General features: G+C 34.5%; 1 protein-coding gene across 1 annotated transcript; it reads right to left on the bottom strand.

Annotated features, from left to right (window-relative positions):
• Nucleotides 1–5,593: 5,593 nt before the first annotated feature.
• LOC118186447 (uncharacterized) lies at nucleotides 5,594–14,135 on the bottom strand. Its single transcript, XM_035356549.2, has 3 exons — nucleotides 14,028–14,135; nucleotides 11,185–11,373; nucleotides 5,594–5,812 (listed from the first exon to the last, which is right to left on the bottom strand). The coding sequence occupies exons 1-3, from the start codon at nucleotides 14,100–14,102 to the stop codon at nucleotides 5,735–5,737; spliced, it is 342 nt and encodes a 113-aa protein (XP_035212440.2). The 5' UTR covers nucleotides 14,103–14,135; the 3' UTR covers nucleotides 5,594–5,734.
• Nucleotides 14,136–17,491: the final 3,356 nt, after the last annotated feature.

The following is a 17,491-nucleotide window of genomic DNA, read 5'->3' as shown; positions in this document are numbered from 1 at the left end:
TAGTAGGTTAATTAAATTTATGCTTATCAAAAGAAATATGTCCAGAACTCTGACATTTTCCTCAGTGATATTCGTAGAAATGTTCACAATATCACGCAGTATAATCAGTAGTTAAGCTTCAAACTATTAAACACGTTAAATACAATGAAAATGAAAAACTGCGTTTTGCTGTGTTTTTCTCAGTATATTAGCCATTAATGCTAGGTTGATTTAATTTGACGGATTTCTTTGCCGAATGACAGCATTCTGAAATTCGATATATTCTAAGTTCGTGGGAAATAAAGATTTTATTAAAGGTTCATGGTTTCACAGCAGCTGCATAAGGCTGCTTCTAAATTCTTTCTCTTCTTCTTATCCATCAGTTTTTACAGTAGAAGAATTTATTTGTTAAATGAAAAGAATACATGCCGAAAGACCTGGATTCGAATCCCGAAGAAGGCATGGATACTTGTAAAAGTAATGTGCCAGTGGCGGAGTGGTAGGGGAAGTAAACCGCTGAGTTGGCTTCCGACCCAGGTATAGATATATCCATGCAGAATTGGTTACCAACTCGGCGGGATGTCCCCTGTAAGGGGTTCAAGGCTGTTGCCAACGATAGGAGTAAACTTGCGCTCCTTGCGACGCGGAGTTTCGTGGTCAACAGGTAAATAGGTCATTCGTGGGCTTGGGCTGCCTATAGGCCTATAGGTCTATAAATGAGCATTAGCAACAACAAAAACATTAAAGAATATAATATTTTTTTTGAGGCGGAAACAGTTAAAGTGAAATAAAAAGGGAAATTTGACGAATAGGCAATAGCAGCTCATTTTTTTTATATCTGCGTTTTTGATTTTACGTGCTGATGACTTCTAATACGGTTAAGTGAGAAATTAAAGAAAGAAAATGTTGTTGCAATTTTCAAATATAAACACAGCTTTTCATGTTTTACATACAAGAAAAGAATATATTAAACAATGTGATTTTGTATTTGAAATACATGAAGCTCGTTAAAATCATGATAGCACTTTTCTGTTCATATAAAGGGTGAGTGGTAATACATTCTATATTTCTAAAGTAACGTGATCAGGTTAATCACTTTTATTCGAGGAAGGGAAGCTTAACCTCTTCGTCGTCCGTAACGCGTTTAGCGCGTTCAAGTGAAACTTCCGCAGGGCGGCCGTAACGCGCTACAAGCGTTCTTCTACATTTTAAAACTTTTAAATGTTTAAAACGCTTTCTAAATGTTTACTTGTTTGAGTTTTTATCTTTGTTTGTTCTAATACCTATTAGAGGGTAGCACTAATCAGGCATTCTATTTCTAATTGAATTTGCCCCGGGTTTTATGAATATTCGCGCCATTTTACATAAGATACAAGACAATGATAGATGGCTTCAACGTCTACTCAGCAGAAAAAGAAAAAAATCAGGTTGTAAATTGGAAAGACAAGAAGGATATACGTTTGATGAGTACAGTCCATAATAACTCGATGATTGATGTTGGAACACGGAAAAAAACTGTAAAAAAACCAATAATTGTAAAAGATTACAACAACAAAATGGGAAGAGTGAACCGCCTGGAACAGATGTTATCAAATTATCCTGCTGTTAGAAATAAGCAGAGATATTATTTTTCCATTATGCTTTATTTCTTTATAATTTTACATAATATTCATTGACATTCATCCACTACGAAAGTTATGTATGGAAAGTTATGATGTACGGAGGAAACAACATTACACGCTACGAAAAACAGACCGCCCGCTGGGGAGAAATTTTCGCGGACAGGAGAGGACGGCGAAAGGGTTAATAACACAATTGAGCACTGGTACTTAAATCTGGGATCAAATCTCGCTGAACAGATTGGCTGCTTGTTCATTTTAGTGATTTTTCCCTTATATAACATGAACGCAAACTAATTTCTCTTAAAAATTCCTCCACGAAGGTATCCCTTCCTTTAGGCAATTAGCCCTCGATTACTCAACAAGATCGTAATTACAAAGCTTGCTAACACTCCATTTTGTAAGATCTTCTTTAACGTAATATTAAAACTTTACGTAAGCTCCAGCATGCTAGATACATTTCTTTAAATGAATATATGCATTAGTACTGACTGCCAGAAAACATCTCTGCAACATGCTAAGTATACCGGAGATTATTGCTTCCAATTATTTAAATTCTGTCTAATTTTTATGCTTCAGTGAGGAATGGTCTCTTAGCACTTAACGGCTCCATTTGCTAAAAAAAATCATCAAATGATTTGTTCTAAAAAACTAAATTACAACAAGCATACATTTAAAATTAGATCAAGTTAAGCTACTGGAAATGATATTTGGAATAAACCATTCGTACTGAAGAGCCGGAGGAAATCATACTGCGATCAGAAAAATCCCCGATTAGTTACTTACAAAGGAACTGTTTCGAGAATGCTGGGGCTTATATGAAGCTTTAAAATTGTGCCAAATTCTTTACATAATTGAGTACCTCTACTAATAAAATTTATTCATAAGGAAAATAAAAAATAAACGCTATATAAACATTAAAATAAAAATTATTAATTATAAATTATTTAATAATTTATAATTAATAATTTAAAATCATAATTAAATTTAAAATTATAAATTATTTAATAAACGTTATAATAAAAACTAAACGTTAAGAAAACGCCCAAAAGGGCGTTTTTCTTAACGTTTTGTGTATAATCTTTATTTATTAAGTACCATGTTCGCACTTAGACACTTAAACAACATAGCACTTAGACAACATAAAATCCAATCCAATAGCAATATCACAAAATATTTAAAAGCAACATATCCTTAGAATTTCCACTACATAGTCTCGCGCGCTAAAGACAAAAATGTTTTGTTGCCATTGCTCGGTTTGAAATCATTGAATTTGTTAATAAAAAAATCGTTAAAGTTTTACAGAATTTGAAATAGATCATAAAAAAATTCGAAATTCAAATATCGGGCTTCTAAGTGAGTGTCATGCTCTGTTGGAGGACTACGTTATTCAAAATCTGATGGATGTAGGTACCGTTGTTTCTTCACAATGCGAGAAACATTCATACATTCATGCAGATTCTTCATTATTTAATTTCTTTAAATATAATATTTGGTGGCAAAAGTTTGAAAAGTGAATCGACGCAAAATGCTGTTTTAAAATTAATAAGTCTTCTGGGCTAACGTCTTTTGGGCTAAAAATATTAGAGATTGATTTTTTTAATAACTGAAGTAGCATTTCCGCGATTCTGCTGCCCCAAAGAAATATTTGTGATGCTCGTTCAACTTCTGAGAATATTGTTCAGATTCGAACTACTAAATCTCAGGTTGATTTGTTTTTATTTGTCTGATGTAGGAAAACGCATTTACTCATCACTGCTTGGAAAATTCTGTAAGTAACTGTGCATAATTATCCAACTATAAGATTTTAATTGTCTTATCAGGTTAGAGTGTAGACTATTTCATTTATGCTGTAATTTTTTTCTGCGAGGAAAGAACTCCGCAAAAATTGAAGATGTCAGATATTTTGCTAAATTTCGCCAAGATTGCACTCTTTTGAAAGGAAACACAATTTTTATACCTAATCATTAATTTAAAAATGAGACCTGAAATACTTTGGGGGAACTGTATCTTCCCCTTTCTTTATTCTCTATTAGGAAACGAGGTTTATTTATTTTCAGTAAATATTTCGCAGTCTTATTAAGATTAAGATTTCTGATTTTTACTTCGAATATTGTAAAACAATGATCTCTACTAATTTCAGTGACGATAACCCGTCATATTGCAAAAAAGTATCCAAAATTTTAGTTTTAATTATCATTAGTGTATCAACATTCACTTCGGAAGCCTGTCGTTGTTAATTTATTGGAGTTTGAGCCAACTCGCTATTTTGGTTGGCAGACACGCACAAGTTTAACAATTGATATTTATATTATATCACTTTTTAAACTTCACCTTTCTTATTACAGAGATTCTAACTTATGATACTGGAAAGGGATGAAAATTTTTAAATAAATATTAAAATTTACAGTTTAGCAACATACAAACAGAAACCCCTCCTTTTGTGAGGTTTTTACTGTGATATCTTGGAAATTATTAAAGTTATTTAAATTTGACGTCATTTGCTTATTCTAATTTTCAGGGGGATCTTGAATTAGAAAATCTAATAAAATTTATGTTTCCGCTATTTTTGATCAGCGTACTGGAAATAACTGATTTGATTGAATGTGATTCGATTACGCCAAACCAGGTAAGGTCGGTCTGGCTGTCGATATAAATGCTTTCATGGAAGTCTTTCTAAGCGAAACTGGCAGTTATATATGTGATATGCGAAATAAAAATAGCATGCTGCCAGAAAGCTGGAGTAAAAATCGTAGCGAATTTTTAACGTTTAGGTAAATGAAATGTAACAAAAATGAACTGTAGAACCAAAAGTATGAATAGATATTCCTTAGTTTCTGCTTTGCTTTCCAGCTACAATTGTAGAAATCCCATCTCATTTAAAACAAAGTTTTGCCCCAAACTCATTTATGTTGTTATTGCTAATATTCACTTGCCTTACCTATAAGTCAGCCCAAGCCCACGAAAATCCTCGTAGCAAAGTTTACGCCTGCCGAGCGGAAGTTTACGCCTGTCGCTGGCAACAGCCTCGAGTACCTTACAGGTGACAGTGCGATTTAGCTCAGTTCCGCACCCCAGTTTTGATGGACAGCAGCTCGGGGGAGGGGTCCGAGGGTTTCGCATCCCTCGGTCTTCCCCTACCATCAACCTCTCAAGAGGACTTTCGGCTCCCCGCATATTTAGTGCCTCCATGCAGCACGGACACTATACATTTACAAACATCCCTGCGTTCTCTAGGATTTGAACACGGACCCTTCCTCGCGGCAGTCGGCGACGCTAACTACAATATCGGTTGGGCAGCAAAATTTATTTATAATTTCCATTTCGAGAATTCTTTTCTGTAATTTTCGTCAGAAATACATGTTACGTTTTATACAGTATGTAAACCAAGTCACGTAGGGATATCACAAAATTTTGAAGTATTAACTACATAGTCATAGCAAGGAAAATTTAGTGACTATAATGATATTTAACGTACACGGGAATTATTGAAGATCGTGGTTTCACTGTTTCGTATTAAATAGCGCTGAATTCAGAGCTTTGCTGACTTTTGAAAATTTTATGTAAATGGATAACACAGCTCAACACTAGTAATTTAACTTCGGCTCGAATCACTTCAAACAGACTGGCTGATGTTACGTTTTCATGGTTTTGCTCGTGTGTAACCAGCATACGAGTCAGTTTTTCTTACAAAGTCCTCCACAAATGCATCCTTCCCATTAAGGCAGTATGACTTTACGTGGTTTGTTTTACTGTAACAAATAAAAATTTTAAATCACATTCTAAGATGTTTGAAATACTCATTATAAACTGCTTTAGCAAGAATGGTAAGACGAATTAATAGAATTACATTGTTTAGTTTTGTGTCTTTGCGAATTATAGAATTACATTCTTTAGTTTTGTATCTTTGCGAATTATAGAATTACATTGTTTAGTTTAATATGAATGATACCTCTGAGGTCTTCACAAATAAATAAAATTATATCTGCGTTTATTGATTGAATTAGAAAAACTTTTCAATGGTTGTAATAAAAAGTGGCGATTAATATTAATTACAAAATAAATGGATGATTTTCATCTAATCTGATATTTCTACACTGAAGTTTTTCGACAATTTGCAATCTTTCTTGATGATATTATTCAAAGTCTGACAGGTCGTCTTCAGTAATGGCAGAATCTTCGTCATCATCCGGAAGGCAAACGAAGCACTTCCTCTGAAAAAGATAGCATTTTTATTAGCATACTTCGCTTTAAAACATTTTGTACTGTGAAATACAGTAAATACATATTCCTGTACATTAAAGTTTATGGGTTGCAAAGTTTTCACTAAGTGCATGATTTGTGAAATGAGAAATGAAAAGATACGTTTATAATAAACAAACATAACAATTCATAATTCTGAAGTTGTGATGAGTAAAATCTGGTCACATCGTTAATAAAAGATCAAAATCACACAAGGGCCATTTTACCGGGATATTTTAATGGATTTCTATATATGTAGACAAATTTTCTCTACATGTACACAAATACAAACGAAATTACATGTAGCCCTCCGATATTCCTTTAACACGTTCTCTACGAAAACCCCATTTAGTGTTTTATAATTATACATCTTTTAGTTAAACAATATACTAGTTTGAGAATACTTTAAAATTCAAATCATAAGAACTAAGGTATTAGAGGCCCTCGAAAATGAGTCGACAACCAACGGAGATATCTCGCCAAAGTCTGGCTGCGTGTTCTTATATCTCGTCATGTAATCGTATATTAGCGTGTTGCATTTTTTGCTCTACGCTACAAGTTCTTATATTATTCACTTTTGATGAGGTTTTCGAATTCGCATTGTATATTTAAAAATATACTCTTTGCTTTTTTGTGAATATGAAGTTAACAATGTTTAATTTGCAAAGAAATGAGGTGGATACCATATCATTTTCAAGAAAGATGTCTTTTAACCGACAAACGAGTATGTGAGAATGTCCACAATATGAAACTTTATGCTAAGGAAGAAACCATCTGGAGGTGCAGTTTAAAAATTACAAAGAGAAGAAGGGCCTCCGATTTGAAAATTGGTTCAGCGGTTCCAGAATATCATTCGTCACTGCTATTAGATTTATGTATTCTTGGACATAGGACATGACGTCCATCAAATGACGTAACAAGCACTTACTATGTGTGAAAGTGCTGCAGTTGACTGGAACAATCATATGTGATAAAATAAGAATGATAAGGATTCTTAAAAATATTCTTAGCAAACGACATGTGAGCGAGTATTATTGTTATTATTATATATTGTATTATTTTTACATTCAAGTTTCGCGAGCTTGGTGAAATTATAGCTGAGATCTTTGTGCAAATATAAAATTGCCAAATATAGTTGGAGGCCGCTTTAAAAAAAAAAAAAAAAAAAAAAAAAAAGAAGGAGTACCTTTTTCTTTAGGGTAGATATGATCATGTTTATACAATCGAGTTCTCTTTAGTACACATAGATCTAACATGTACAACAACGGGACCTGAAAATAATTTAAGTTAAATCTAAAAACAAAAGAATTTTCCTTTAGATCCTGTATGTCTGGTGTGTATAGTCGTAATATTAGGATGCCATTTGCTATGAAATTTCCATACATTTAAACTGGCGATGGCTTTGGGGACTAATATTTGTCTCCAAATAATATTTTTTAATATTATTTGTCATATAAAGGACTAATATTTGTCATATAAAGTCGCTAGTTTCGGCGATCTCATATATATAAACTACTAAATTAAATATATATAATATAAATTCTAAATAAAAGTAAATGAAATTATCTGCGCTAAAGCCGCAAAATAATAGACCAATAATTTATAATTAGAAAACTTTTTTTTTTTTTGAAAAATTTGATCCTTACTTGGAAAAAAGACTAAACAGCGTCAACTTAATTATTGTTAACTTATAGTAGATTGGTTTGTTCTTCTTGAAAAGTAAATTAATCTGAGGTCAATGACAATAGCCACTCTTTCAATACTTAAAATTTTTACTTTTGAATTTGGTATTTTTGTGATTAAGGATTTTTCTTCATACATTTTTATGTTTTTAAAGCAACAGAAGTCTAGAAAATGCTACTTTAAAATAATAATTAATTTTCTGACTAAAAATGTTTTTTCTTTTAGTAATTCGTGGTTTTAATTGAATTTCTGTTCCTCTGAGATAGTATATAAAAAGTTTTCTAATTATAAATTGTTGGAATATAGATATATGTATATAACAAATAATTAAATGTAAGGATATCCTATGGGTTGTTCATTTTTAAGTAATTTTCTTTATATAACTTTAATTATCAGTGACAAATTTTTATCACAATTTTATGTATATCGACTGCTATTGGCCATTGGTAGTAAAAACAATTTTTCCATACCAATTTGACTTTTACTATTTAATACCTGTAAAAAAAATTTCTAAACTTGAAAAAAAATTAATATTACTTTAAGAATAACGAATTTGTAAAATGGAATTTAAACTTCAAATGGTAATTCTCTTAATTTAATTTTAAATAATAGAATTTTAATAGGGATACTTCCCTTTAATTATATATATATATATATATATATATATATATATATGTTTAACGTTCTTAGTAGTTTGAAATGGTAACTACTGGTTGTGCTCTGTCCGAGAATAACTGTACGAGTACTTTTGTGAAAAGTTTCAGAACTATAAAGTTCTTTTGGTAAAATAAATACTAGTATTCTGTTTTAGGGGCCGTAAAAATTGCAGCGAAAATATATGCGCAAAAGCGCCAAATCTAGCAAAACGCGCCCATTTAGCCCATTTCAAGTTGCGTAAATTTAGATAGTTCTATATTTATAAGTCTCCACTGAAATACTAGTTTAATTTTTAATTCTTTTTTTTTTAATAACGCTATAGATTTAACAATTTGGAAATTGCCCAATTACTAAAAGTCTGCAATAAAATTTTTTCAAAGAACAGGCATCATTCATGATGTAAAATTATGTTCGAACAACCACTAGATGAAATTCTGCTTTAGTGCTAACTCAGTAGCGAAATGGCGGTGCAGAAAAGAAACCTGTAATGAAAAGATAGAAATAAGACGTCAAAATTGGTTCGAAGGATCGAAAATCCCCTTCCTTCCTTCCTTACAACCGTTAGGTTCATCTATTTTAGGTGTCAGGAGATGACATCTATCGAATTTTATGAACTCCAGCTGAAGATAAATAGATGGTGTTAATATGTTCAGCTTGATAGAACTTTTCTTGAACTATTATATTACATCTTGATTCCAAGATAAAAGTCATTTTCTTATAATATCAAGGTTGATTTTATTCCTCTCCTCCTTCACAATCTTCTAGAGTCCATACAGTTTTTTGGAATGCCGCTTATAAAGAGCCTGTTTTAAAAGTTCACTTGCCCAGTAATCCATAGCAAACCCAGCCCACCAGTGGCCGAGCGGTAAAGTCGCTGAACACTGGTAGTTCGGTCCGAGGTTCGAATCTCGCGAACGGGCTGGCTGCATGGGGGTTTTCGTGGTTTTCCCCATGTGTAACGTGTATACGAGCCAGTTTACCTTAGAAATTCCTCCACGAAGGCATCCCTACCCTTGATAGCCCTAGTGTGCTTTGCCATAATTAAAATAAACCAAACCAAAGCAAACCATAGCAGACCCATCGGAGGACTTGGGAGGAATGCATTTAAAGGAAATGGGTTCAATTTCGGTTTCATTTCTCATTTGTTTAAGCAAATAGTAGATTTAGAGGTATGACCAGGAGCCTTATCCTAATGGAACGTTACACAGTGAAGATTGGATAAAGTGATGAAGTTTTCCGTTTCGCCGGCGAAGATTTCGCCAAGCAGACTTTGTTGGCGACAGCATGCAGTATACACATAAAAAATGTTAACAAATGTTAGTTCTAAGAATTTTTTATTTTGAAGGCATAAGCATATTAATATGGTTTAAAATTTTGTAAAAAGCTAATAAATAAAGACAATTTGTAAAAAGACATTAATTTAAGAATTTACTATGCTTTCCTGGTTCAACAGCCTGATTCCCCGGTTCGTATCACGTGACCCCAAGTGATCTCATCTCACTTAAACTACGCTACAAAAATATAATTCTCTCAGCAATTATCTACATTAATTTCAAGTTAAATATTAATATGGAATACAAGTTTAAATGCAAGAATTATTTCAATTCGCCCAAATAGCTTATTCAGAAATTATGTAAAACCACAGTGCTTTACTTCGCTAGTGCATTCTCATTAGAATTGATGAACTTAAACCCTTTGCCTTTTTCTATACAGTTACATGCGATCGGCGAATGTGGCAAAATTAATGAAGTAGACGAAAGTCTGGTAAAAGAAAGAGTAATGTTGGACGTGTTTTTCCACCACAATGAATTTTTGACGGATTATGCACAGAATCTAATGAATGTTATTTCTTATTCGCTGTTCCAGATACTGTCAGCCACAACTACAATTTTGTGGACCTCAAAAGTGAGTGTCATAGGCAAATTTTTATATCGATTACTATTGGCCATTGCTAGCAAAAGCAATTTTTACATACGAATTTGACTTTTACTATTTAATACTTGCAAAAAAATTTCTAAATTTCTAATTAAAAAAATTTAAATTACTTTAAGAATAACAAATTTGTAAAATGGAATTTAAACTTCAAATTGTAATTCTCTTAATTTAATTTTAAAGAATATATTTAGAGCGGCTGTGAGTCAGTGCTAAATGGCGTAAAAGATGCAGCACTACTCGACAGCATTTCTATTTTTATTTGTCCGAGTTTATGTACAGACGTTTGCACAAAATACTGAAATAATCTCTGCTATGTTGGAAGGCATAAAGATTTTTGTACCTCCCGATTAATTTCAGTTATGTTTAGCGATTTTTTTATAAATTACAATAATAAAAAATGTATTACATGAAATTAACCTTTCACTTAAATTAAAACAATAATCGGTTAGAGTAGACGGAAGGGTATCCCTTGTATTATCACGAAGTTGTTGTTTCATTTATCGCCAGGTCAAGGGAGTGCGCAATGCCAAGTTTTTGCTATTCTCTGATTTTTTTTAAGTTAAAATAGATCGATGGATACCGAGTTTGTTCAGTTCTTCGACTTGTTATTTTGGGTTTGTGTAACGGCGATTTTTGGCGCTAAAATCGCCGCTACACAAAGCCAAAAGAATTGAACAAACTCGGTATTAATGTACCGACAAAAATCGCCAATATTCACCAAGGGGTGCCCGTAAATATAACTTTTGCCCAATAATCTTAGTAGTTATTTACTATTATGCTTCCTTTTTTGCGTTAGGATTACCGTAATTATTTTTGTCAGTATTGGCATCAACAACAGTTTGGCGATTTTTTATGGTCCCTATAACGGAATTGTATCCTATTTGGTTATCAGGACCAGATACAGAAATGTATGTATGTGTTCATGTATGCATGTATATATGTAACCATGAATGTATGTGTGTGTATACATATCCACACACGTGCACATACATTCGTGAATTCGGTCCCGATATCACTACAGTACCAAATACATTTTATCAAGCATAACATATGATATGTTATACCGTACTTTGATGTCAATCCAGCATTCTGGGCAGTAACAAAAAGGACATTCGTCAGAACACATGATGAAAGGTATTTTCCTAGATTCTACTTCTTCACAGACGAGGCATTTTTTCTTCCCCAATCCTAGCTTGCCTAGCCATCCAAAATATTTTGGGTACAGGTGACGTAAGGAAAACAAGACTCCACTGTCAATCTGAAAATAAGAATTTATTTAAAAATGCTGCTTAAAATTTAAAAATAAGGTACATATTTTTCATAGATGTAATTTGGGATTATAATTAATAATGTAAAACGCTTTCGTTTGAACATCAGTGTAGAAAGGGTGGAAATAAATTTGTCATCTTACTTTCCTTAACAATAAAGCAAAATACGTCTCATAAGAAATACGAAGAAGAAATATTCTTAGATTATAGCTTTAATTAATAGATCAAATGTATAAGGGGTGTTCAAATGAAAAGGTACGAAACATCCAAATCAACCAAATCTGTTGTAACAACCAAAGCGGTTAATATGCCGCTTTGGGATATCTAGGGACCCGAATGTAACGTCCAGCGTGATTGTGCGCCATCACATGATCCATGCAGGAGAGAAGTAGGCAGTTGTGTGTTCCATCCAATTGATGCGGCGGTGCATGTGAGGAGATCATGGCATTTACGTTACAAAATTTTATGATTGAGGAGCAGCGAGGTGTTATCAGATTTTTGCCTGTAGAAGGGTTTTAACCAACCGGATATTCATCGCAGGATGGTAGCCGCATATGGGGGAGACTGTGTATACTTTGCATTCGACAGGTCAGTGAAAAAGTGGGGTGCCCGTTTCCGTGAAGGCCGGGAGTGTTTGAGTGATGACCCGAAACTAGGCAAGGCAAACACGGTAATCCCGGCCCAACTCATGCAAGGTGAACGATCTGGTGAGAAATGATGGCGTGTCACAATGCGAATGTTGGCAGTGATGGTAGGGGCTAGCGTTGAAACAGTGCTGACAATTGTGCACGGCAGTTTGGGTTACTGTAAAGTGTGAACGCAGTGGGTTTCGAAGAAACTGCGTGTGGGACAACTCTTCCGATATCACGAGCACCCGCTTTCCTGGAGCTGATCGTCACCGGTGACGACGGCTGGTGCCATTACTTCGAGCCAGAGGAAAAGCGGGACGGCATACAATGGAAGCATGCGTCGTCACCTCCCCCTAAACATTAACAGTGAAGTGTACTGCGAGATCCTCCGTAACCTACGCAAGCCCACCAGGAGCAAACGGAGCATGCTGCTCAACGCGGGAGTGATTCTGTGCAAATGGAGTATGTATATATATATATATATATATATATATATATTTTTTCAGAAAATTAATCCCAATTTGCAAGGCAAGAATTTGGGCACTTAATACTGCCCGATCTCTTGTCTTGTAAAAGTAAGAGAAAGGGCGCTAACTGTGAATACAGAATAAGTGTGTTTATAGTAGAAGGAAAGATGCCTGCCTGCTATTGTTTCATGATAGTTGTTCTTCATACGTTTAGCTATCTCTCCTGGCGTATATAAAGTGCCTAATTACTTTCAAATATCAACTGTCTCGTACCAAGGACACATACGTACCAGTTGTACTAACGAATTTCACGCAATCCATTTCATTAGACTTTGTTATAAATTTCTTCGCTCAAAGTAATACTTGTGGTTATATTTGCAAAACAGTATAGTCCTACATAGGACTGTATCGGATAATATGTCGGCAGAACTGATATAAAACGGTGAAAAAGTTATCTGGATTATCAAAAGTAAAAAACAAAAATGACAGGAAATTCAATTTTATTCAAGATTTTACTGTTTGAAAATTTAGAACGAGTCTCACTCGGCTATTTTCAGTGATAAACTTAAGAATGAACTATTTTGCTTGAAGCTGTGACAGTTAAGAATTAGGAAGACTTCACTTTAACTCTTAACTTAAAAGTTTTGCATTCTGTTACATTTTTGTTACATTTTTTATTTAAGATTACCCATCCGCACTAAAGATAATCTAGTAAAATATTGTTTCTGATATGAACTCAAATCTGCAAAATCAAATTATGTATTTATGCAACATCTGCTATAAAATTGCCCACCAGCGGCTGAACGGTGAAGTTCAGCCGCTGGTGGGTTCCCCATGCATAATACAGATACGAAACAGTTTTCCTTAGAAAGACCTCCACAAAGGCATTCCTTCCCTTATGCATATAACCCGACTGCGCTTTTCAATAATGAAATAAGCCAAAACCTGCAATAAATTGCATTATTCGGCATACATATGAGGAATAAAACTAAAAATATGTTGTCAAATTAAACTTGCTGATTCTAATCAAAGCATTTATTAAGCTTATTTAGAATATTATTTATTTTTCGTATATATAATTGTTTTTAATGGCTTGGCGATTTATTTAATAGCCATTAGTTTTGCACCACTACAAGAGCCGGAGATGGTGGCCATTTCGTTATGGAAGCACCTAATAGGTGACCACCGTTGCCTCCCATGAAAGGACGAACAGTTGCAACCATGGCCTTCTTCGGGATTCGAACCCGGGCTCTTCGCTACGGCAGTCAGGGTTACAAACCACCCATACAGGCTGGGCGACAAATGAATTTTTTTTTATAGAAAGCTTTATATTTCACGAACATTGCGGACCATAAAAGTGTTCGTAAAATGAGAAATTCAGTAAATGGGAGTAGCATTAAAAAGATGAGACATTTCTCGAGAACAACGCAGCAGTTTATAAAAAGTATATTTCGTCAATTGAAGGTTCGCGAGTCTACAGAAATATTGCGCTTAATACTTAGAACAGTTGAAAAGATGCATAGAAAAATGTGAACATTTGGAACTTACAGCTATGGCTTGCTCTCTAGCTGCTTTCCTTACCCTCGCTCTCATGTGTTGCAGGAATGCTCTTCTTTTCTTCATACGATCATTGTAGAGGTACAAAATTCTTTTCTTCTCTCTCTGTTTTACAAGAAAACGTAAGACATCATGTATACTTTGTAGTTTGCTCGTTATGCGATTGTTTTACATGTATTACTAGATACTGGGTTACTGAATTAATTGTTAATGTTCACAATATACAGAAACAATTGTTGTTGATGATGCTCACAAGATGCTGAAATAATTGTTGTTATTAGTGCTCACAAGATGCTGAAATAATTGTTGTTATTAGTGCTCACAAGATGCTGAAATAACTGTTGTTGTTAGTGCTCACAAGATGCTGAAATAATTGTTGTTGTTAGTGCTCACAAGATGCTGAAATAATTGTTGTTAGTGCTCACAAGATGCTGAAATAATTGTTGTTGTTAGTGCTCACAAGATGCTGAAATAATTGTTGTTGTTAGTGCTCACAAGATGCTGAAATAATTGTTGTTGTTAGTGCTCACAAGATACTGAAATAATTGTTGTTGTTAGTGCTCACAAGATACTGAAATAATTGTTGTTGTTAGTGCTCACAAGATACTGAAATAATTGTTGTTGTTAGTGCTCACAAGATACTGAAATAATTGTTGTTGTTAGTGCTCACAAGATACTGAAATAATTGTTGTTGTTAGTGCTCACAAGATACTGAAATAATTGTTGTTGTTCTTAATGGTCACTTATCTGTCCTATAGTTACCCCAAGCCCATGAAATTCCTCGTGGCAAGGAGGGCAGGTTTACGCCTGTCGTCGGAAAGAGACTTGAGCACTTTGCAGGCGATTTAGCTCCGTTCCGCCACTAATTTTGATGAGGAGCACCCCAGGGAGGGGGACGGGTCTGAAGGTCTCCCCCCTCTTCCCCTACCATTACAATCTCTCGAGAGGGCTATCTGCTCATATTTAGAGTGCGGCGAGCCATGCTTATAATGGTATAGGATGTTTGTAATGTATGTTATTTTAAGGATGTTTGTAAATGTATAGTGTCCGTGAGCCCCCATGCCTCACGGGCACTATACTGGTTGGGCGGCACAGAAGTAATTAAAGATATGAATAAACTTCCATTTTCTGACACCTAATTTTAGCAAATTTGCATTGTTTGTGGATTGTAGATTGACTCATTATGTTTATATACTGATCGTAGTATTGAATATTGCCACTGCAGATTCACACATTATAACATAAGTAAACTACGTTTTGCTTTCTTCGCTTTGTAGTTCAGCAGGTCAGAGCCAGGGCTAGGCTTTCTGCCTCCCAACTTCTCCCTACACTTACCGCCGAAAGTCTGTGTACACTTAAGAACGAGACACAAATCGTGTGAATCAAGTCTGGGTACCCTGCAAAAAAAAACCTTTACGATAGTGGATTGTATCTAAAAGTTTATAAGGTATTTTCTCTCTCCTTTCTGCATGCCTTCGTGGTGTTACGGTTAGCACACTCGGCGCGTATTCGAGAGATCCAGGTTCGAGTCCCGGCGAGAGCATTGCACATTTTTTTTCTTCCAGCTTCAAAAAATCCTAACGATTCTACAAGTTGGGATCTCACTTTTCTGATGATCAGATGAGACTTTCCGAAGGAGCTTGCTCCTACTTGGTCGTAAAACTCCGTCGACCTAAGGTCTCGTATTCCCTTGGCCGAGAAACTTACCACTTAAGAGAGGGGGGTGAGACGACGCTGAAAATAGAAGGCGGTACAGAGGGTCGTAACTTGAGAAATGAAATCTTGTAGGTTATCCCCATAATCTCTCTCATCCTATCTGGCATGGATTCAATTAGCTTAGATTCTCTTCTGTGGTTATTTTGTTCTACTCTTCTACCATGACAGATTTAAGAATTCCTTTGGATGTTATTACGTGCTTCCTGATTTTCCGTTCGAGTAAATCCTACATATGCTCTAATGGGTAGGATTAGAGCATTATGTAGTTCGAGTAAATCTTACATATGCTGTAAGTCTTGGGAGTGGGTTGATGTACCTTGTTGATATGGTTCATGGTAGAGCAGACATAACCTCACATTGTACGCCTCGTTGTGCTGCTGAAAGTAAAAACCATCACTCATCCCAAGCTTCTCGCCACTTTTCTTGAGATTAATCCTTGAACATATTGAAGATATAACATATTAAACACCCTTCCTAAAATTGCTTCACTTGGGGATGGGATCGATAATTTTGACATCCAAGATTCAAGAAAAAAAGATCATTGCTGAAATGGAAAACTGGATTTATACAGAATATAATTTTTGCTGGGAGTCGTCTAATAAGAAAAAAAGAGTTAATGAAAAATATAAAGTTAAACAAGAAGATGAATATTAAAAATAATATTGATATAAATCGGATACTGACTAATCATGGGCGTTTCCTGGCTTATTTAATCGGTTCCATTTACAGAATAATGATAAATGCTTAATATGTGATAAGTTTGGGGACGCTAGACACATCGTGGATGAATGTACGTTTATCAGGAGTGCAAGAGAGAAATATGGAAAGAATTTGAACTGGAATTCGGCACTAAGACTCAGATTTTTGACTTAAATTTTGATTATATGTTTTTTTTTCTGGCCAGTAACCGATAAAAAACAGTGAAGCAACATGAAAAATTATGATAAAAGATTTAAGTTTTTTTAAATGCTATATCCGTAACTTGTACCTGTTAATTATCTAACTAAAGAAAGAAGGATATTTTATTCCTTTAACCTATTGACTGCCATGATCCCCATTCGGGGATTTGTCTTGGTAGCGGAAATTTGGTAACTTAAATTAGGTTGGCAGCAAAGGTTACTTTTTTACATTGTTGTTCCAACCTTTATCAAGCTTTTGCAAGAGTTTGTTGAGCAGTAGTTGTTAAATCACTGGAGAGTACTATTTGGGAGAAGTATATTTTTTGCGAATTTCAAGATTTCAGCATTTTCGAAACGCCGGTATGTCATATTATTATGTATATCATTTCCAACTCCTGTGTACTGCCGTTTTCTCTAACAGTTTTAGAATATATTTATTAACCATTTATTATCAATGTGGATTTTTTTATCCGGTAAGAGCTACTTCAATGTCAATTCCCATTTGGAGTTCATAGCAGATTCCATCTATATTCCATTTATATTCCAATTTCCAGTCTCTATGTCAAGCTAGACACCTAGAAATAAATGTAAATTGAGAGAAAAAGATTCGGCACTTAATGGGTTAAATTTTTGCCGAAATGACTGGTGGCATTTTGGGATATCTCCACTATCTTTCATGGTCGACGAGATTTATCTGATAATGGTACTGCATGCTAAGGCTTTTTAAGGGAAGCAGTTTCATTCCTATATTACACATAGGAAAAATCATGAAAGTGCCCATGTAACCAACCCGTTTGCCCTGGAAATCAAACCCAAATCGAACACTACCAGTGTTGGACG

This window comes from Stegodyphus dumicola, chromosome 5 (genome assembly GCF_044657685.1).
Source record: "Stegodyphus dumicola isolate Sdum_Otavi_A_Nest chromosome 5, ASM4465768v1".
Taxonomy (NCBI): Eukaryota; Metazoa; Arthropoda; class Arachnida; order Araneae; family Eresidae; genus Stegodyphus; species Stegodyphus dumicola.
This window is presented reverse-complemented; position numbering and strand designations above follow the sequence as displayed.

Coding starts and splice junctions, on each gene's coding strand:
- LOC118186447 (XM_035356549.2), bottom strand. CDS start 14,102: ATGAAGAAAAGAAGAGCATTCCTGCAACACATGAGAGCGAGGGTAAGG. Junction 11,374..14,027: donor CTAGAGAGCAAGCCATAGCT/GTAAGTTCCAAA, acceptor TCTTATTTTCAG/ATTGACAGTGGAGTCTTGTT. Junction 5,813..11,184: donor AATGCTGGATTGACATCAAA/GTACGGTATAAC, acceptor TATCTTTTTCAG/AGGAAGTGCTTCGTTTGCCT.